At 46.5% G+C, this 22,096-nt stretch overlaps 1 protein-coding gene across 1 annotated transcript in view; it reads left to right on the top strand.

Annotated features, from left to right (window-relative positions):
- LOC116371281 (serine/threonine-protein phosphatase 2A 55 kDa regulatory subunit B gamma isoform) overlaps window positions 1–19,245 on the top strand; it is a 48,590-nt gene extending 29,345 nt beyond the window's left edge. The window contains exons 6-10 of the mRNA XM_031820140.1: window positions 8,594–8,758; window positions 9,379–9,548; window positions 13,623–13,714; window positions 14,968–15,043; window positions 15,499–19,245. Coding sequence (XP_031676000.1) covers window positions 8,594–8,758; window positions 9,379–9,548; window positions 13,623–13,714; window positions 14,968–15,043; window positions 15,499–15,741 — 746 coding nt within the window. The 3' untranslated portion in view covers window positions 15,742–19,245. The remainder of the gene's footprint in view (window positions 1–8,593; window positions 8,759–9,378; window positions 9,549–13,622; window positions 13,715–14,967; window positions 15,044–15,498) is intronic.
- Window positions 19,246–22,096: the final 2,851 nt, after the last annotated feature.

Genomic DNA, 22,096 nt, shown 5'->3' with positions numbered 1-22,096 from the left:
TTTATATTGAGGTAGTGGCCTGGTACTGTTTATATTGAGGTAGTGGCCTGGTACTGTTTATATTGAGGTAGTGGACTGGTACTGTTTATATTGAGGTAGTGGCCTGGTACTGTTTATATTGAGGTAGTGGTACTGTTTATATTGAGGTAGTGGACCGGTACTGTTTATATTGAGGTAGTGGTACTGTTTATATTGAGGTAGTGGACTGGTACTGTTTATATTGAGGTAGTGGCCTGGTACTGTTTATATTGAGGTAGTGGACCGGGACTGTTTATATTGAGGTAGTGGACTGGTACTGTTTATATTGAGGTAGTGGACTGGTACTGTTTATATTGAGGTAGTGGTACTGTTTATATTGAGGTAGTGGTACTGTTTATATTGAGGTAGTGGCCTGGTACTGTTTATATTGAGGTAGTGGCCTGGTACTGTTTATATTGAGGTAGTGGACTGGTACTGTTTATATTGAGGTAGTGGACCGGGACTGTTTATATTGAGGTAGTGGCCTGGTACTGTTTATATTGAGGTAGTGGACTGGTACTGTTTATATTGAGGTAGTGGACTGGTACTGTTTATATTGAGGTAGTGGCCTGGTACTGTTTATATTGAGGTAGTGGACTGGTACTGTTTATATTGAGGTAGTGGACTGGTACTGTTTATATTGAGGTAGTGGTACTGTTTATATTGAGGTAGTGGTACTGTTTATATTGAGGTAGTGGCCTGGTACTGTTTATATTGAGGTAGTGGCCTGGTACTGTTTATATTGAGGTAGTGGACTGGTACTGTTTATATTGAGGTAGTGGACCGGTACTGTTTATATTGAGGTAGTGGACTGGTACTGTTTATATTGAGGTAGTGGTACTGTTTATATTGAGGTAGTGGACTGGGACTGTTTATATTGAGGTAGTGGACTGGTACTGTTTATATTGAGGTAGTGGTACTGTTTATATTGAGGTAGTGGACCGGGACTGTTTATATTGAGGTAGTGGCCTGGTACTGTTTATATTGAGGTAGTGGCCTGGTACTGTTATATTGAGGTAGTGGACTGGTACTGTTTATATTGAGGTAGTGGCCTGGTACTGTTTATATTGAGGTAGTGGACCGGTACTGTTTATATTGAGGTAGTGGACTGGTACTGTTTATATTGAGGTAGTGGCCTGGTACTGTTTATATTGAGGTAGTGGCCTGGTACTGTTTATATTGAGGTAGTGGACTGGTACTGTTTATATTGAGGTAGTGGCCTGGTACTGTTTATATTGAGGTAGTGGCCTGGTACTGTTTATATTGAGGTAGTGGCCTGGTACTGTTTATATTGAGGTAGTGGACCGGTACTGTTTATATTGAGGTAGTGGCCTGGTACTGTTTATATTGAGGTAGTGGACTGGTACTGTTTATATTGAGGTAGTGGACTGGTACTGTTTATATTGAGGTAGTGGACTGGTACTGTTTATATTGAGGTAGTGGCCTGGTACTGTTTATATTGAGGTAGTGGACCGGGACTGTTTATATTGAGGTAGTGGTACTGTTTATATTGAGGTAGTGGCCTGGTACTGTTTATATTGAGGTAGTGGACTGGTACTGTTTATATTGAGGTAGTGGACCGGGACTGTTTATATTGAGGTAGTGGCCTGGTACTGTTTATATTGAGGTAGTGGACTGGTACTGTTTATATTGAGGTAGTGGACCGGGACTGTTTATATTGAGGTAGTGGACCGGGACTGTTTATATTGAGGTAGTGGACCGGGACTGTTTATATTGAGGTAGTGGCCCGGTACTGTTTATATTGAGGTAGTGGCCCGGTACTGTTTATATTGAGGTAGTGGACTGGTACTGTTTATATTGAGGTAGTGGACTGGTACTGTTTATATTGAGGTAGTGGCCCGGTACTGTTTATATTGAGGTAGTGGCCTGGTACTGTTTATATTGAGGTAGTGGCCCGGTACTGTTTATATTGAGGTAGTGGCCCGGTACTGTTTATATTGAGGTAGTGGACTGGTACTGTTTATATTGAGGTAGTGGTACTGTTTATATTGAGGTAGTGGACTGGTACTGTTTATATTGAGGTAGTGGTACTGTTTATATTGAGGTAGTGGCCCGGTACTGTTTATATTGAGGTAGTGGCCTGGTACTGTTTATATTGAGGTAGTGGACTGGTACTGTTTATATTGAGGTAGTGGACTGGTACTGTTTATATTGAGGTAGTGGTACTGTTTATATTGAGGTAGTGGTACTGTTTATATTGAGGTAGTGGCCTGGTACTGTTTATATTGAGGTAGTGGTACTGTTTATATTGAGGTAGTGGACCGGGACTGTTTATATTGAGGTAGTGGCCTGGTACTGTTTATATTGAGGTAGTGGACTGGTACTGTTTATATTGAGGTAGTGGACTGGTACTGTTTATATTGAGGTAGTGGCCTGGTACTGTTTATATTGAGGTAGTGGACTGGTACTGTTTATATTGAGGTAGTGGACTGGTACTGTTTATATTGAGGTAGTGGACCGGGACTGTTTATATTGAGGTAGTGGTACTGGTACTGTTTATATTGAGGTAGTGGTACTGTTTATATTGAGGTAGTGGTACTGGTACTGTTTATATTGAGGTAGTGGTACTGTTTATATTGAGGTAGTGGTACTGTTTATATTGAGGTAGTGGTACTGTTTATATTGAGGTAGTGGCCTGGTACTGTTTATATTGAGGTAGTGGCCTGGTACTGTTTATATTGAGGTAGTGGACTGGTACTGTTTATATTGAGGTAGTGGACCGGTACTGTTTATATTGAGGTAGTGGTACTGTTTATATTGAGGTAGTGGACCGGGACTGTTTATATTGAGGTAGTGGCCTGGTACTGTTTATATTGAGGTAGTGGCCTGGTACTGTTTATATTGAGGTAGTGGACTGGTACTGTTTATATTGAGGTAGTGGCCTGGTACTGTTTATATTGAGGTAGTGGTACTGTTTATATTGAGGTAGTGGACCGGTACTGTTTATATTGAGGTAGTGGTACTGTTTATATTGAGGTAGTGGACTGGTACTGTTTATATTGAGGTAGTGGTACTGTTTATATTGAGGTAGTGGCCTGGTACTGTTTATATTGAGGTAGTGGACCGGTACTGTTTATATTGAGGTAGTGGACTGGTACTGTTTATATTGAGGTAGTGGTACTGTTTATATTGAGGTAGTGGACTGGTACTGTTTATATTGAGGTAGTGGACCGGGACTGTTTATATTGAGGTAGTGGTACTGTTTATATTGAGGTAGTGGACCGGGACTGTTTATATTGAGGTAGTGGCCCGGTACTGTTTATATTGAGGTAGTGGACTGGGACTGTTTATATTGAGGTAGTGGCCTGGTACTGTTTATATTGAGGTAGTGGCCTGGTACTGTTTATATTGAGGTAGTGGACTGGTACTGTTTATATTGAGGTAGTGGCCTGGTACTGTTTATATTGAGGTAGTGGTACTGTTTATATTGAGGTAGTGGACCGGGACTGTTTATATTGAGGTAGTGGATGTGGATGTGCCGGAACTCAGCTCTGATTCTCTATGGCTCTGTGCTAGTCTTCCTGTTCAATCACCGACTCTATATGGCTCTGTGCCAGTCTCCCTGCCCAATCACTGACTCTCCTATGGCTCTGTGCCAGTCTTCCTTCCCAAGTACTGACTCTCTATGGCTCTGTGCCAGTCTTCCTTCCCAAGTACTGACTCTATATGGCTCTGTGTCAGTCTGGGTAAGTTGTTCTGCAACAAGGTGATCAAATGACGCTCCTCCATCTGTAGGCTGTAGAGTTTAAACAGGCTCTACCATAACAGGACCGTGACCTAGAAAACATCTATACAGAGAAGTTTAAACAGACTCTACTATAACAGGACCCTGACCTAGAAAACATCTATACAGAGAAGTATAAACAGGCTCTACTATAACAGGACCCTGACCTAGAAAACATCTACAGAGAAGTTTAAACAGGCTCTACCATAACAGGACCCTGACCTAGAAAACATCTATACAGAGACGTTTAAACAGGCTCTACCATAACAGGACCCTGACCTAGAAAACATCTACAGAGAAGTTTAAATAATTCACTCAGTGTCAACTCCCTACTCTCTACTCTCTACTCCACTAAGACACACGGGGCTCGCTGCAAATAGAATGTGTGTGTGTGCTCGCGCTCGTACATGTGTGTGTGCATGTGCCAGGGTTGATTAAGTTTAGTAGCTGAGGCTAAAAACGATCTCTGCATGTTCATAGTGTGTCTGTGTACAATGAGGTGACCGTTAGTCAGGCTAGCTACAACCACCACATCCATCTACTGTACAGCTAATCAGGCTAGCTACAACCACCACATTCATCTACTGTACAGCTAATCAGGCTTGCTACAACCACCTCATCCATCTACTGTACAGCTAATCAGGCTACTACTGTACAGTTAATCAGGCTAGCTACAACCACCTCATCCATCTACTGTACAGCTAATCAGGCTAGCTACAACCACCACATTCATCTACTGTACAGCTAATCAGGCTTGCTACAACCACCACATTCATCTACTGTACAGTTAATCAGGCTAGCTACAACCACCACATTCATCTACTGTACAGCTAATCAGGCTTGCTACAACCACCACATTCATCTACTGTACAGTTAATCAGGCTACTACTGTACAGTTAATCAGGCTAGCTACAACCACCACATCCATCTACTGTACAGCTAATCAGGCTAGCTACTGTTAGCAATTTGATATGTAGACGGACGAGTCGGTCAAGGATCGATTCAGACAAGGTGGCAAATTGTATGACAAGCTACAGTTTATTCAGAGTGAAGATATCTAGAACAGCATAATTACGGCTCTTCCGCTGGTTCGTACGGAAGCGCAGACGAAGAAGAGGCCGATACAATCAGTACACCACTTATATATAGAACAGAAAGTAGGTTGATTCTGGAAGATCGGATCTTTGGATTGGTTCAGCTGGGGTGTAGTCTGTAGTCTTCCGCCATTGGCTCAGTTGTCTGTCCGTCATCGTAGAATCCTCTTCGGGCATTCAACGTTCAGCTACAACGGAGATCATGTGTGTGTGCGCTGGTTTTGGCCATTAGTGTAATGCGGGAGCTATCCTGTAGGGGACCCCACAGGCTCAACTCTGAGTTGTAGCCCTTTATAAACAATAGTTTGGTCACCTGCATAAGAAATAGCATTTCTCTACACTACAAACACCACATCTACTACTGTACAGCTAATCAGGCTACTACTGCACAGCTAATCAGGCTAGCTACAACCACCACATCCATCTACTGTACAGTTAATCAGGCTAGCTACAACCACCACATCCATCTACTGTACAGTTAATCAGGCTAGCTACAACCACCTCATCCATCTACTGTACAGCTAATCAGGCTAGCTACAACCACCTCAGCCATCTACTGTACAGCTAATCAGGCTACTACTGTACAGTTAATCAGGCTACTACTGTACAGTTTATCAGGCTAGCTACAACCACCACATCCATCTACTGTACAGTTAATCAGGCTAGCTACAACCACCTCATCCATCTACTGTACAGTTACTCAGGCTAGCTACAACCACCTCATCCATCTACTGTACAGTTACTCAGGCTAGCTACAACCACCTCAGCCATCTACTGTACAGCTAATCAGGCTACTACTGTACAGCTAATCAGGCTAGCTACAACCACCACATCCATCTACTGTACAGTTACTCAGGCTAGCTACAACCACCTCATCCATCTACTGTACAGTTAATCAGGCTAGCTACAACCACCACATCCATCTACTGTACAGCTAATCAGGCTACTACTGTACAGTTAATCAGGCTACTACTGTACAGTTAATCAGGCTAGCTACAACCACCACATCCATCTACTGTACAGTTAATCAGGCTAGCTACAACCACCACATTCATCTACTGTACAGCTAATCAGGCTTGCTACAACCACCACATTCATCTACTGTACAGTTAATCAGGCTACTACTGTACAGTTAATCAGGCTAGCTACAACACCCCATCCATCTACTGTACAGTTAATCAGGCTAGCTACAAACACCACATCTACTACTGTACAGTTAATCAGGCTAGCTACAACCACCACATCTACTACTGTACAGCTAATCAGGCTACTACTGTACAGCTAATCAGGCTAGCTACAACCACCACATCCATCTACTGTACAGTTAATCCGGCTAGCTACAACCACCACATCCTTCTACTGTACAGTTAATCAGGCTAGCTACAACCACCACATCCATCTACTGTACAGCTAATCAGGCTACTACTGTACAGTTAATCAGGCTACTACTGTACAGTTAATCAGGCTAGCTACAACCACCACATCCATCTACTGTACAGTTAATCAGGCTAGCTACAACCACCACATCCTTCTACTGTACAGTTAATCAGGCTACTACTGTACAGTTAATCAGGCTAGCTACAACACCCCATCCATCTACTGTACAGTTAATCAGGCTAGCTACAAACACCACATCTACTACTGTACAGTTAATCAGGCTAGCTATAACCACCACATCTACTACTGTACAGCTAATCAGGCTACTACTGTACAGCTAATCAGGCTAGCTACAACCACCACATCCATCTACTGTACAGTTAATCAGGCTAGCTACAACCACCACATCTACTACTGTACAGTTAATCAGGCTAGCTACAACCACCACATCTACTACTGTACAGCTAATCAGGCTACTACTGTACAGCTAATCAGGCTAGCTACAACCACCACATCCATCTACTGTACAGTTACTCAGGCTAGCTACAACCACCTCATCCATCTACTGTACAGTTAATCAGGCTAGCTACAACCACCACATCCATCTACTGTACAGCTAATCAGGCTACTACTGTACAGTTAATCAGGCTAGCTACAACCACCACATCCATCTACTGTACAGTTAATCAGGCTAGCTACAACCACCACATCCATCTACTGTACAGCTAATCAGGCTACTACTGTACAGTTAATCAGGCTACTACTGTACAGTTAATCAGGCTAGCTACAACCACCACATCCATCTACTGTACAGTTAATCAGGCTAGCTACAACCACCACATCCTTCTACTGTACAGTTAATCAGGCTACTACTGTACAGTTAATCAGGCTAGCTACAACACCCCATCCATCTACTGTACAGTTAACCAGGCTAGCTACAAACACCACATCTACTACTGTACAGTTAATCAGGCTAGCTACAACCACCACATCTACTACTGTACAGCTAATCAGGCTACTACTGTACAGCTAATCAGGCTAGCTACAACCACCACATCCATCTACTGTACAGTTAATCAGGCTAGCTACAACCACCACATCTACTACTGTACAGTTAATCAGGCTAGCTACAACCACCACATCTACTACTGTACAGCTAATCAGGCTACTACTGCACAGCTAATCAGGCTAGCTACAACCACCACATCCATCTACTGTACAGTTACTCAGGCTAGCTACAACCACCTCATCCATCTACTGTACAGTTAATCAGGCTAGCTACAACCACCACATCCATCTACTGTACAGCTAATCAGGCTACTACTGTACAGTTAATCAGGCTAGCTACAACCACCACATCCATCTACTGTACAGTTAATCAGGCTAGCTACAACCACCACATCCTTCTACTGTACAGTTAATCAGGCTTGCTACAACCACCACATCTACTACTGTACAGTTAATCAGGCTACTACTGTACAGTTAATCAGGCTAGCTACAACACCCCATCCATCTACTGTACAGTTAATCAGGCTAGCTACAAACACCACATCTACTACTGTACAGTTACTCAGGCTAGCTACAACCACCACATCTACTACTGTACAGCTAATCAGGCTACTACTGTACAGCTAATCAGGCTAGCTACAACCACCACATCCATCTACTGTACAGTTAATCAGGCTAGCTACAACCACCACATCCTTCTACTGTACAGTTAATCAGGCTAGCTACAACCACCACATCCATCTACTGTACAGCTAATCAGGCTAGCTACAACCACCACATCCATCTACTGTACAGTTAATCAGGCAACTACTGTACAGTTAATCAGGCTACTACTGTACAGTTAATCAGGCTACTACTGTACAGTTAATCAGGCTACTACTGTACAGTTAATCAGGGTAGCTACAACACCCCATCCATCTACTGTACAGTTAATCAGGGTAGCTACAACCACCACATCCATCTACTGTACAGTTAATCAGGCTAGCTACAACACCCCATCCATCTACTGTACAGTTAATCAGGCTAGCTACAACCACCACATCCATCTACTGTACAGTTAATCAGGCTAGCTACAACCACCACATCCATCTACTGTACAGCTAATCAGGCTAGCTACAACCACCACATCCATCTACTGTACAGCTAATCAGGCTAGCTACAACCACCACAGCCATCTACTCCTCCAGACACAACCATGTGTTGTTCTACCTGAGTATCTCTCCTTCAGACATATTCCTGTGTTGTTCTACCTGAGTATCTCTCCTCCAGACACAGTCCTGTGTTGTTCTACCTGAGTATCTCTCCTCCAGACATATTCCTGTGTTGTTCTACCTGAATATCTCTCCTCCAGACATAGTGGACATCAAGCCAGCCAACATGGAGGAGCTAACAGAGGTGATAACAGCAGCAGAGTTTCATCCTCACCACTGTCACCTGTTTGTCTACAGTAGCAGTAAAGGATCTCTACGTCTCTGTGACATGAGGGCCTCGGCACTTTGCGACAGACACACCAAACGTGAGTTGGCTACACACAGGAGAAGACAAAAGGCTTTGCTGTCCGTCTCTAAATCATGTGTATTCTGATCTTACTCTTCGAGGTCCAGAGTACGACTACTGCTGGTTCTGATAATTAATTGCTCCCACATGGTGTCCCAGGTCTAAATCAGTCCCTCATTTTAAATCAGGAGTAGAACTGGCCTCAGGTCCAGATTGGAATTTACACCCCCTTATATTGTGATATCCATCTTTCCTCTTCCTAAACTCCTCTCTCCTCCCACTCTCCCTTCGTCTCCTCTCCTCCCCCCTGTCTCCTTCCTCTCATCTCCCCTCTCCTCATCTCCTCTCTCCTCGTCTCCTCTCCCTCCTCTCTCCTCTCCTCTTCTCTCCTCCCCCTCTCCTCTCCTCCCCCTCTCCTCTCCTCTCCTCCCCTCGTCTCCTCTCTCCTCCCCCTCTCCTCTCCTCCCCCTCTCCTCTCTCCTCCCCCTCTCCTCGTCTCCTCTCTCCTCCCCCTCTCCTCTCCTCTCTCCTCCCCCTCTCCCCCCCTCGTCCCCCCCCCCCCTCGTCTCCTCTCTCCTCCCCCTCTGCTCTCCTCCCCTCGTCTCCTCTCTCCACCTCTCCATCTCTCTCTTCCTTTAGTCTTTGAGGAACCAGAGGACCCAGGAAGTCGTTCATTCTTCTCTGAGATCGTGTCGTCGGTGTCGGATGTGAAGTTCAGTCACAACGGGCGGTACCTGCTGACCAGGGATTACCTGACGGCCAAGGTGTGGGACTTACACATGGAGAAAGGCCCTGTCGAAACCTACCAGGTCAGCCCGCTAAACAAACACACACACACACTAGGCACACGCAGAAACACACATGCACACACACACACACACACTAGGCACACGCAGAAACACACACACTAGGCACACGCAGAAACACACATGCACACACACACACTAGGCATACGCAGAAACACACATGCACACACACACACTAGGCACACGCAGAAACACACACACTAGGCACACGCAGAAACACACATGCACACACACACACACTAGGCACACGCAGAAACACACATGCGGCGACTTCCGGCGCCGACAGAGATGGCCGCCTCGCTTCGCGTTCCTAGGAAACTATGCAGTTTTTAGTTTTTTTACGTGTTATTTCTTACACTAGTACCCCAGGTCATCTTAGGTTTCATCACATACAGCCGAGAAGAACTACTGAATATAAGATCAGCGTCAACTCGCCACCAGTACGACCAAGAATATGTTTTTCGCGATGCGGATCCTGTGTTCTGCCTTACAACCTGCGCCACGGGATGGTTCCCATGCAGCGACCCAAAAAAACGACTCAGAAAAAGAGGGAAACGAAGCGGTCTTCTGGTCAGACTCCGGAGACGGGCACATCGTGCACCACTCCCTAGCATTCTTCTTGCCAATGTCCAGTCTCTTGACAACAAGGTTGATGAAATCCGAGCAAGGGTAGCATTCCAGAGGGACATCAGAGACTGTAACGTTCTCTGTTTAACGGAAACGTGGCTCACTGGAGAGACGCAATCCGAAGCGGTGCAGCCAGCGGGTTTCTCCACGCATCGCGCGGACAGAAACGAACATCTTTCTGGTAAGAAGAGGGGCGGGGGCGTATGCCTTATGGCCAACGTGACATGGTGTGATGAAAGAAACATACAGGAACTCAAATCCTTCTGTTCACCTGATTTAGAATTCCTCACAATCAAATGTAGACCGCATTATCTACCAAGAGAATTCTCTTCGATTATAATCACAGCCGTATATATCCCCCCCCAAGCAGACACATCGATGGCTCTGAACGAACTTTATTTAACTCTCTGCAAACTGGAAACGATTTATCCGGAGGCTGCATTCATTGTAGCTGGGGATTTTAACAAGGCTAATCTGAAAACAAGACTCCCTAAATTTTATCAGCATATCGATTGCGCAACCAGGGGTGGAAAGCCCCTGGATCATTGTTACTCTAACTTCCGCGACGCATATAAGGCCCTGCCCCGCCCCCCTTTCGGAAAAGCTGACCACGACTCCATTTTGTTGATCCCTGCCTACAGACAGAAACTAAAACAAGAAGCTCCCACGCTGAGGTCTGTCCAACGCTGGTCCGACCAAGCTGACTCCACACTCCAAGACTGCTTCCATCACGTGGACTGGGAGATGTTTCGTATTGCGTCAGCCAACAACATTGACGAATACGCTGATTCGGTGTGCGAGTTCATTAGAACGTGCGTTGAAGATGTCGTTCCCATAGCAACGATTAAAACATTCCCCAACCAGAAACCGTGGATTGATGGCAGCATTCGTGTGGAACTGAAGGCGCGAACCACTGCTTTTAATCAGGGCAAGGTGTCTGGTAACATGACTGAATACAAACAGCGCAGCTATTCCCTCCGCAAGGCTATCAAACAAGCTAAGCGCCAGTACAGAGACAAAGTAGAATCTCAATTCAACGGCTCAGACACAAGAGGCATGTGGCAGGGTCTACAGTCAATCACGGACTACAGGAAGAAACCCAGCCCAGCCACGGACCAGGATGTCTTGCTCCCAGGCAGACTAAACAACTTTTTTGCCCGCTTTGAGGACAATACAGTGCCACTGACACGGCCTGCAACGAAAACATGCGGTCTCTCCTTCACTGCAGCCGAAGTGAGTAAGACATTTAAACGTGTTAACCCTCGCAAGGCTGCAGGCCCAGACGGCATCCCCAGCCGCGCCCTCAGAGCATGCGCAGACCAGCTGGCCGGTGTGTTTACGGACATATTCAACCAATCCCTATACCAGTCTGCTGTTCCCACATGCTTCAAGAGGGCCACCATTGTTCCTGTTCCCAAGAAAGCTAAGGTAACTGAGCTAAACGACTACCGCCCCGTAGCACTCACATCCGTCATCATGAAGTGCTTTGAGAGACTAGTCAAGGACCATATCACCTCCACCCTACCTGACACCCTTGACCCACTCCAATTTGCTTAACGCCCAAATAGGTCCAAAGACGATGCAATCTCAACCACACTGCACACTGCCCTAACCCATCAGGACAAGAGGAATACCTATGTGAGAATGCTGTTCATCGACTACAGCTCGGCATTCAACACCATAGTACCCTCCAAGCTCGTCATCAAGCTCGAGACCCTGGGTCTCGACCCCGCCCTGTGCAACTGGGTACTGGACTTCCTGACGGGCCGCCCCCAGGTGGTGAGGGTAGGCAACAACATCTCCTCCCCGCTGATCCTCAACACTGGGGCCCCACAAGGGTGCGTTCTGAGCCCTCTCCTGTACTCCCTGTTCACCCACGACTGCGTGGCCACGCACGCCTCCAACTCAATCATCAAGTTTGCGGACGACACAACAGTGGTAGGCTTGATTACCAACAACGACGAGACGGCCTACAGGGAGGAGGTGAGGGCCCTCGGAGTGTGGTGTCAGGAAAATAACCTCACACTCAACGTCAACAAAACTAAGGAGATGATTGTGGACTTCAGGAAACAGCAGAGGGAACACCCCCCCATCCACATCGATGGAACAGTAGTGGAGAGGGTAGCAAGTTTTAAGTTCCTCGGCATACACATCACAGACAAACTGAATTGGTCCACTCACACAGACAGCATCGTGAGGAAGGCGCAGCAGCGCCTCTTCAACCTCAGGAGGCTGAAGAAATTCGGCTTGTCACCAAAAGCACTCACAAACTTCTACAGATGCACAATCGAGAGCATCCTGGCGGGCTGTATCACCGCCTGGTATGGCAACTGCACCGCCCTCAACCGTAAGGCTCTCCAGAGGGTAGTGAGGTCTGCACAACGCATCACCGGGGGCAAACTACCTGCCCTCCAGGACACCTACACCACCCGATGCTACAGGAAGGCCATAAAGATCATCAAGGACATCAACCACCCGAGCCACTGCCTGTTCACCCCGCTGTCATCCAGAAGGCGAGGTCAGTACAGGTGCATCAAAGCTGGGACCGAGAGACTGAAAAACAGCTTCTATCTCAAGGCCATCAGACTGTTAAACAGCCACCACTAACATTGAGTGGCTACTGCCAACACACTGTCAATGCCACTGACTCTACTCCAGCCACTTTAATCATGGGAATTGATGGGAAATGATGTAAATATATCACTAGCCACTTTAAACAATGCTACCTTATATAATGTTACTTACCCTACATTATTCATCTCATATGCATACGTAGATACTGTACTCTATATCATCGACTGCATCCTTATGTAATACATGTATCACTAGCCACTTTAACTATGCCACTTGGTTTACATACTCATCTCATATGTATATACTGTACTCGATATCATCTACTGTATCTTGCCTATGCTGCTCTGTACCATCACTCATTCATATATCTTTATGTACATATTCTTTATCCCCTTACACTGTGTATAAGACCGTTTTTTTGGAATTGTTAGTTAGATCACTTGTTCGTTATTACTGCATTGTCGGAACTAGAAGCACAAGCATTTCGCTACACTCGCAATAACATCTGCTAACCATGTGTATGTGACAAATACATTTGATTTGATTTGATTTGACACACACACACTAGGCACACGCAGAAACACACATGCACACACACACACACACACACTAGGCACACGCAGAAACACACACACTAGGCACACGCAGAAACACACATGCACACACACACACTAGGCACACGCAGAAACACACATGCACACACACACACACACACACACACTAGGCACACGCAGAAACACATATACATTCACACACTCACGCACGCATGTACACACACAGAAATTAAATGAATGCCTTGGAAAAACCTGTCAACACTCTCTCCTGCCCTCTCCCTCTCTCCTTCCCCTCCCTTCTCCCATGTCTGTCTCTCTGTAGGTTCATGACTACCTGAGGACTAAGCTGTGCTCGCTGTACGAGAACGACTGCATATTTGACAAGTTCGAGTGTGTCTGGAACAGCTCCGACAGGTGTGTGCGTCTTCGTCTACTCTGAGGCTTTATCCCACAGATAAATCAATCCCAGAGAAGAGCTTTGGAAATCAATCCCTTCTCTCCTTCCCTCTCTCTCCATCTCTCCTCCTCTTCCTGTCCCAACCCCACCCTTCCCTCTCTCTCCATCTCTCTTCCTCTTCCTGTCCCAACCCCACCCTTCCCTCTCTCTCCATCTCTCCTCCTCTTCCTGTCCCAACCCCACCCTTCCCTCTCTCTCCATCTCTCTTCCTCTTCCTGTCCCAACCCCACCCTTCCCTCTCTCTCCATCTCTCCTCCTCTTCCTGTCCCAACCCCACCCTTCCCTCTCTCTCCATCTCTCTTCCTCTTCCTGTCCCAACCCCACCCTTCCCTCTCTCTCCATCTCTCCTCCTCTTCCTGTCCCAACCCCACCCTTCCCTCTCTCTCCATCTCTCTTCCTCTTCCTGTCCCAACCCCACCCTTCCCTCTCTCTCCATCTCTCCTCCTCTTCCTGTCCCAACCCCACCCTTCCCTCTCTCTCCATCTCTCCTCCTCTTCCTGTCCCAACCCCACCCTTCCCTCTCTCTCCATCTCTCTTCCTCTTCCTGTCCCAACCCCACCCATCTGTCTCTCCATCTCTCCTCCTCTTCCTGTAAAACCCCCACCCTTCCCTCTCTCTCCATCTCTCTTCCTCTTCCTGTCCCAACCCCACCCATCTGTCTCTCCATCTCTCCTCCTCTTCCTGTAAAACCCCCACCCTTCCCTCTCTCTCCATCTCTCTTCCTCTTCCTGTCCCAACCCCACCCATCTGTCTCTCCATCTCTCCTCCTCTTCCTGTAAAACCCCCACCCTTCCCTCTCTCTCCATCTCTCTTCCTCTTCCTGTCCCAACCCCACCCATCTGTCTCTCCATCTCTCCTCCTCTTCCTGTAAAACCCCCACCCTTCCCTCTCTCTCCATCTCTCCTCCTCTTCCTCTTCCAACCCACCCTTCTGTCTCTCCATCTCTCCTCCTCTTCCTGTAAAACCCCCACCCTTCCCTCTCTCTCCATCTCTCCTCCTCTTCCTCTTCCAACCCACCCTTCTGTCTCTCCTCCTCTTCCTGTCCCAACCCCACTCTCTTTTCTCTCTCTCCATCTCTTCCTTTTCTTCTCCCTCTCTTTGTCCCTCTTTCATTCCCCCCTTCCATCTTCTCTCCTCCTTCTACTACCTATCTCTCTCATCCTCTCCCTCCTCCTCTCCCTCCTCCTCCTCTCCTTCCTCCTCTCCCCAGTGTGATAATGACTGGGGCGTACAACAGCTTTTTCCGGATGTTTGACAGGGAGACGGGGCGGGGCGTGACCCTGGAGGTAAGCATATATACAAACACACAACTTTCTAACGTAAGTCGCTAACGTAAGCCGCTAACGTAAGTCGCTAACGTAAGCCGCTAAACGAGGCCGCTAACGTAAGCCGCTAAACGAGGCCGCTAACGTAAGTCGCTAACATAAGTCGCTAACGTAAGCCGCTAACGTAAGTCGCTAACGTAAGCCGCTAATGTAAGTCGCTAACGTAAGTCTCTGTGCTACTGAAATCCCAGTGTGTAGAACTGCTGGTTGATGATGTCACTCACCAGGTCTAATCTGATCAGAGAGAAATAATGAAACCACTTTCTGGTCCAGATTTCAATTTGCCTGCTCTAAACGTGTCCTCTCTCTCTCTCTCTCCTCTCCTCTCCTCTCCTCTCCTCTCCTCTCCTCTCCTCTCCTCTCCTCTCCTCTCCTCTCCTCTCCTCTCCTCTCCTCTCCTCTCACCCTCCCTGGAGGCGTGGCGAGAGACCAGTAAGCCGCGAGCTGTACTGCGGACGCGACGGATCTACACCGGGGGCAAGCGTCGTCGCGGCGACGTGGGGGTGGACAGTCTGGACTTCACTAAGAAGATCCTCCACATGGCCTGGCACCCCGAGGAGAACATCATCGCCATAGCCTCCACCAACAACCTCTACATCTTCCAGGACCGGGTCAGCCCCGATACACAGGGTCCAGACCTGGGTTCAGATACCATTTAGCACCGGGTCAGCCCCAACACACAGGGTCCAGACCTGGGTTCAGATACCATTTAGCACCGGGTCAGCCCCGACACACAGGGTCCAGACCTGGGTTCAGATACCATTTAGCACCGGGTCAGCCCCGACACACAGGGTCCAGACCTGGGTTCATATACCATGTGCACACACACACGCACACACACGCACACACACACACACACACACACACACACACACACACACACACACACACACACACACCCAAGGGGAATGAGTTGGACAGGCCTGAGATCAGTCTATAAGGGGAATGAGTTGGACAGGCCTGAGATCAGTCTATAAGATGAATGAGTTGGGACAGGCCTGAGATCAGTCTATAAGATGAATGAGTTGGACAGGCCTGAGATCAGTCTATAAGGTGAATGAGTTGGACAGGCCTGAGATCAGTCTATAAGATGAATGAGTTGGACAGGCCTGAGATCAGTCTATAAGATGAATGAGTTGGACAGGCCTGAGATCAGTCTATAATATGAATGAGTTGGACAGGCCTGAGATCAGTCTATAAGATGAATGATTTGGACAGGCCTGAGATCAGTCTATAAGCTGAATGAGTTGGACAGGCCTGAGATCAGTCTGTAAGGTGAATGAGTTGGACAGGCCTGAGATCAGTCTATAAGGTGAATGAGTTGGACAGGCCTGAGATCAGTCTATAAGATGAATGAGTTGGACAGGCCTGAGATCAGTCTATAAGATGAATGAGTTGAACAGGCCTGAGATCAGTCTATAAGGTGAATGAGTTGGACATGCCTGAGATCAGTCTATAAGGTGAATGAGTTGGGACAGGCCTGAGATCAGTCTATAAGATGAATGAGTTGGGACAGGCCTGAGATCAGTCTATAAGGTGAATGAGTTGGGACAGGCCTGAGATCAGTCTATGAGATGAATGAGTTGGGACAGGCCTGAGATCAGTCTATAAGGTGAATGAGTTGGACAGGCCTGAGATCAGTCTATAAGATGAATGAGTTGGACAGGCCTGAGATCAGTCTATAAGGTGAATGAGTTGGACAGGCCTGAGATCAGTCTATAAAGGGAATTAGTTGGACACCCCTGAGTTTGCTATCGAAGGTGAATGAGTTGGACAGGCCTGATATCAGTCTATAAGATGAATGAGTTGGGACAGGCCTGAGATCAGTCTATAAGGTGAATGAGTTGGGACAGGCCTGAGATCAGTCTATAAGGGGAATTAGTTGGGACAGGCCTGAGATCAGTCTATGAGATGAATGAGTTGGGACAGGCCTGAGATCAGTCTATAAGGTGAATGAGTTGGACAGGCCTGAGATCAGTCTATAAGGGGAATTAGTTGGACACCCCTGAGTTCGCGATCTAAGGTGTCTGAAGACAGAGGAAGGTGGTGTGTGTGTGTGTGTGTGTGTCTCAGACCGCAGTGACCCAGTGTGTGGATCCAATCACTGTTTATATTGTTATTTTAGTCAAGTCACTAGACGTCCCGTTTAACGGATTCCCTTTATGATCACAACACCTCAGCAAACCTGGATACACAGGACACCTTTACACACACCTGGTGAGAGTGGACACTTCTGGACACCTTTACACACACCTGGTGAGAGTGGACACATCTAGACACCTGGTGACTTATCTGGATTAATCTAGACACCTGGTGACCCATCTGGATTAATCTAGACACCTGGTGACCCATCTGGATTAATCTAGACACCTGGTAACCCATCTGGATTAATCGAGACACCTGGTGACCCATCTGGATGAATCTAGACACCTGGTTACCCATCTGGATTAATCTAGACACCTGGTGACTCATCTGGACACATCTAGACACCTGGTGACTCATCTAGATTTATCTAGACACCTGGTGACCCATCTGGATTAATCTAGACACCTGGTGACCCATCTGGATTAATCTAGACACCTGGTTACCCATCTGGATGAATCTAGACACCTGGTGACCCATCTGGACACATCTAGACACCTGGTGACCCATCTGGACACATCTAGACACCTGGTGACCCATCTGGATGAATCTAGACACCTGGTGATCCATCTGGACACATCTAGACACCTGGTGACCCATCTGGATTAATCTAGACACCTGGTGACCCATCTGGACACATCTAGACACCTGGTGACCCATCTGGATCCATCTAGGCACCTGGTGACCCATCTCGATTAATCTAGACAACTGGTGACCCATCTGGATGAATCTAGACACCTGGTGACCCATCTGGATTAATCTAGACACCTGGTGACACCTGGACACTCCTGGACAAGCTGATCCTAGATCTGTGCCTAAGAGCAACTTCTACCCCGAGCTACTAAATCTCTTGTGCTTCCATCCATCCACTCATACAGGCCCAAATGGACCTTTTTCCCTATATAGTGCACTACTTTTGACATGGGACCATAAGGCTCTGGTCAGAAGTAGTGCCCTATAAAGGGAATACTAGGTTGATCGTATTCTCATGTCTGTCTGTCTGTGTCTGTCTGTCTGTAACCTAGTTATCTCAGTGGTCAACCTTTACATAGAGTCATAGCTATGTAGCGAGACTATGCAGGATTTTGTTCCTGACTACCACCAACACACTTTGAATATAGCTAATCAAGTGGATTAGTCAAAATCAGGTGGGTTAGTGCAGGGCTGGAACTAAAGCCTGCACAGCTTGTAATGATGGTCTTCTAGGGTTGGTGGCCACTGGTTTAAAGGGGCAATCTGGGACTGATGCACTTCTACGGTTGGTGGCTACTAGTTTAAATGGGTAATCTGGGACTGATGCACTTCTAGGGTTGGTGGCCACTGGTTTAAAGGGGCAATCTGGGACTGATGCACTTCTAGGGTTGGTGGCTACTAGTTTAAAGGGGCAACCTGGGACTGATGCACTTCTAGGGTTGGTGGCCACTGGTTTAAAGGGGCAATCTGGGACTGATGCTCGTCCAGGGTTGGTGGCCACTGGTTTAAAGGGGCAATCTGGGACTGATGCACTTCTAGGGTTGGTGGCCACTGGTTTAAAGGGGCAATCTGGGACTGATGCACTTCTAGGGTTGGTGGCCACTGGTTTAAAGGGGCAATCTGGGACTGATGCTCGTCCAGGGTTGGTGGCCACTGGTTTAAAGGGGCAATCTGGGACTGATGCACTTCTAGGGTTGGTGGCCACTGGTTTAAAGGGGCAATCTGGGACTGATGCACTTCTAGGGTTGGTGGCCACTGGTTTAAAGGGGCAATCTGTAGTTCCGCGACATCACACCGCTTGAGTTCCCTCTCTCCTCCAATCATACACAGTAGTGTAGTGACGTCAGCGCGGCAACCTCACGGCTAACCAATCAGTAAGAGTGTCGTTGCGCTGTGGTTAGGACCATTGGAACAGTAGCATGTTATCCATTGTTACTGTCGTTGTATATCTATCATACCTGTATAACTAACAGTTATCTGAACACTCCACATGAACACTTGATGAAGGAATGTGTATAACAAAAATAAATTAAATAATATGAATCTGAGGATCAATCGTGGTGTTTGATTATTTGATGAAACTGTGTTTTTGTGTGACATTGTTTGTTTGTGGGAGACTGTCTTCTTCATCACATCCTACAGGAGGCCTGGTGCTGTAAAAGAGCTTTACAGTAACCTGGCCTAGACCCTAATGGAAGAGCTTTACAGTAACCCTGCCTAGACCCTAATGAAAGAGCTTTACAGTAACCCGGCCTAGACACTAATGAAAGAGCATTACAGTAACCCAGCCTAGAACCTAATGGAAGAGCTTTACAGTAACCCAGCCTAGACCAAGAGCAAGCAAAGCAGAAGCCAGACCACAGTGGCTGTAAGGCGTAGTGAGGTGCGTAGTGAGGTGCGTAGTGAGGTGCATAGTGAGGTGCGTACTGGCGGCAGAGAAGTCAGACCACAGTGGCTGTAAGGCGTAGTGAGGTGCGTAGTGAGGTGCGTACTGGCGGCAGAGAAGTCAGACCACAGTGGCTCTAAGGCGTAGTGAGGTGCGTAGTGAGGTGCGTAGTGAGGTGCGTAGTGAGGTGCATAGTGAGGTGCGTACTGGCGGCAGAGAAGTCAGACCACAGTGGCTGTAAGGCGTAGTGAGGTGCGTAGTGAGGTGCGTAGTGAGGTGCGTACTGGCGGCAGAGAAGTCAGACCACAGTGGCTGTAAGGCGTAGTGAGGTGCGTAGTGAGGTGCGTACTGGCGGCAGAGAAGTCAGACCACAGTGGCTGTAAGGCGTAGTGAGGTGCGTAGTGAGGTGCGTCAGAGAAGTCAGGCGCAGGAGAGCAAAGACTGTGTTACAACGGAGCAGTTTAATAATACAAATCACCGTGAACAAAAACAATAAATAAATACAATGGGGACGAAACCCTTCACACACCAGACATAACGTGCACAAACTCTTACAATCAACAATACTGGACATGGGGGGGGGGGACAGAAGATTAAATACACAACATGTAATTGATGGAATTGAAACCAGGTGTGAGGGAAGACAAGACAAAACAAATGGAAAATCAAAAAAGGTGGATCGGCGATGGCTAGAAGGCCGGTGACGTCGACCGCCGACCGAACAAGGAGAGGGACCGACTTCGGCTGAAGTCTTGACAGTGGTCCCGTATACAACTGATGTACAACATATTTGGCACAACGGTTGGGATGCCAGTTGTATCATACAAGAGTTTTTCTGCACACAAATAAACTACATAAGCGTGTGGAGAAACCGCTTAGTGGATCTGCAACAAACTCAGACAAACTCTTCATTGCATCACAAATATAACATCAGATCACAACCATTGTGTCCAATGTGTTGGAGATCAGTTGGCAGAACCTGAGTGTGAACGGGGCCAAAACTACAAAACACCAACCTAAGCTGTGACTGAGTGGAACAGACAGTGAAACTGAGACTCGGGGCTAACGGACGGCTGATACCTCACACTGGGCCAGGGAGAGGACCAAATATAGATTCAGTTTCTCAAAGACGTGTTTGAACATGGCATGGTTGTTGTTGTTGTTATTGTAGTCTATATCTGTGTGTAAGGTTGTACAATTCAAGTAACTTTCAATTCAATTCCCAGGATTTCCTGCTTGTCCCCCCCCCCCCCCCCCCTGATTCCGGGAATCTCCCAAACTGGAAAACCTGAGAATTTTGGGAAAATGACTGGAATTTTCAGAACTTTTCTGAGTGCTTCACTATACTGCCCTGACCAGTTGTAAGACAGTGCAGTGAATGTATCCGGTGACTGAGTAGAAGTTGTTGCCGTGGTAACGAGCCACCTCTTGAAAAAAAAAAAGAAATACAAAATGGCTTCCAGAAGAGAACTGTAGCAACCGTTCCCTTCGGGTGTTCCAACCAGAGACACGCCCCTTTTCACGCCTCCGTCCATCTGTCCATCAACCCATCCCTTTAATCACTAAGTTGCATCAGTATAATGTTTCTCGTTATTAAAAAAAAAGAGAAACGGCAACATTCATTCTAATTCAATTTAAAGTTTGTAAAAAAATTTTTTTTTAAAGGTACCAATTGTAATTTACACACTTAACAAGATAAGAGCATAGAGTGTTTTGTAGATGCTGAGAAAGGAATGTATGTTTTTAAATAACATTCTTACAACATACTAATGTTTTTAAATAGCATTCTTTCTTTTTAATGTTCTGAGAACACGACTTTAAATTAAAACCATGAGGAAACCTGTAGAAAACGTTATGCTGAAGTACTGAAATTAAATATTTTAATGTTCTCTGAACGTGACTAAGTAGAACCATGAGGAAACCTGTAGAAAACGTTATGCTGAAGTACTGAAATGAAATATTTTAATGTTCTCTGAACGTGACTAAGTAGAACCACGAGGAAACCTGTAGAAAACGTTATGCTGAAGTACTGAAATTAAATATTTTTATGTTCTCTGAACGTGACTAAGTAGAACCACGAGGAAATCTGTAGGAAACGTTATGCTGAAGTACTGAAATGAAATATTTTAACGTTCTCTGAACGTGACTAAGTAGAACCATGAGGAAACCTGTAGGAAACGTTATGCTGAAGTACTGAAATTAAATATTTTAACGTTCTCTGAGACCACGACTAAATAAACAATGAGGAAACCTGTAAAAACCTGTGGAAAATATTATGCTTGAAGAACTGACATTCCCAAAAGAAGAACGTTGTTTCTTAACGTTCTCTGAACAAATTTGAGATCATTAATTATATTGAACCGTGAGGAAACGTCATTGGAAAGTTGTATGCAATATAACCCCAGGAACAAACACACTCTCACCAAGTAGTGCACTGTGTAGGGAACAGGGTTCTATTGGTGACATAGATGTGATGTCATAGTGCACTGTGTAGGGAACAGGGTTCTATCGGT

This window comes from Oncorhynchus kisutch, unplaced genomic scaffold (assembly GCF_002021735.2).
Source record: "Oncorhynchus kisutch isolate 150728-3 unplaced genomic scaffold, Okis_V2 scaffold3069, whole genome shotgun sequence".
Lineage (NCBI taxonomy): Eukaryota > Metazoa > Chordata > Actinopteri > Salmoniformes > Salmonidae > Oncorhynchus > Oncorhynchus kisutch.
Note: the sequence above shows the minus strand (reverse complement) of the source record. Positions and strands in the feature narration are given on the sequence as shown.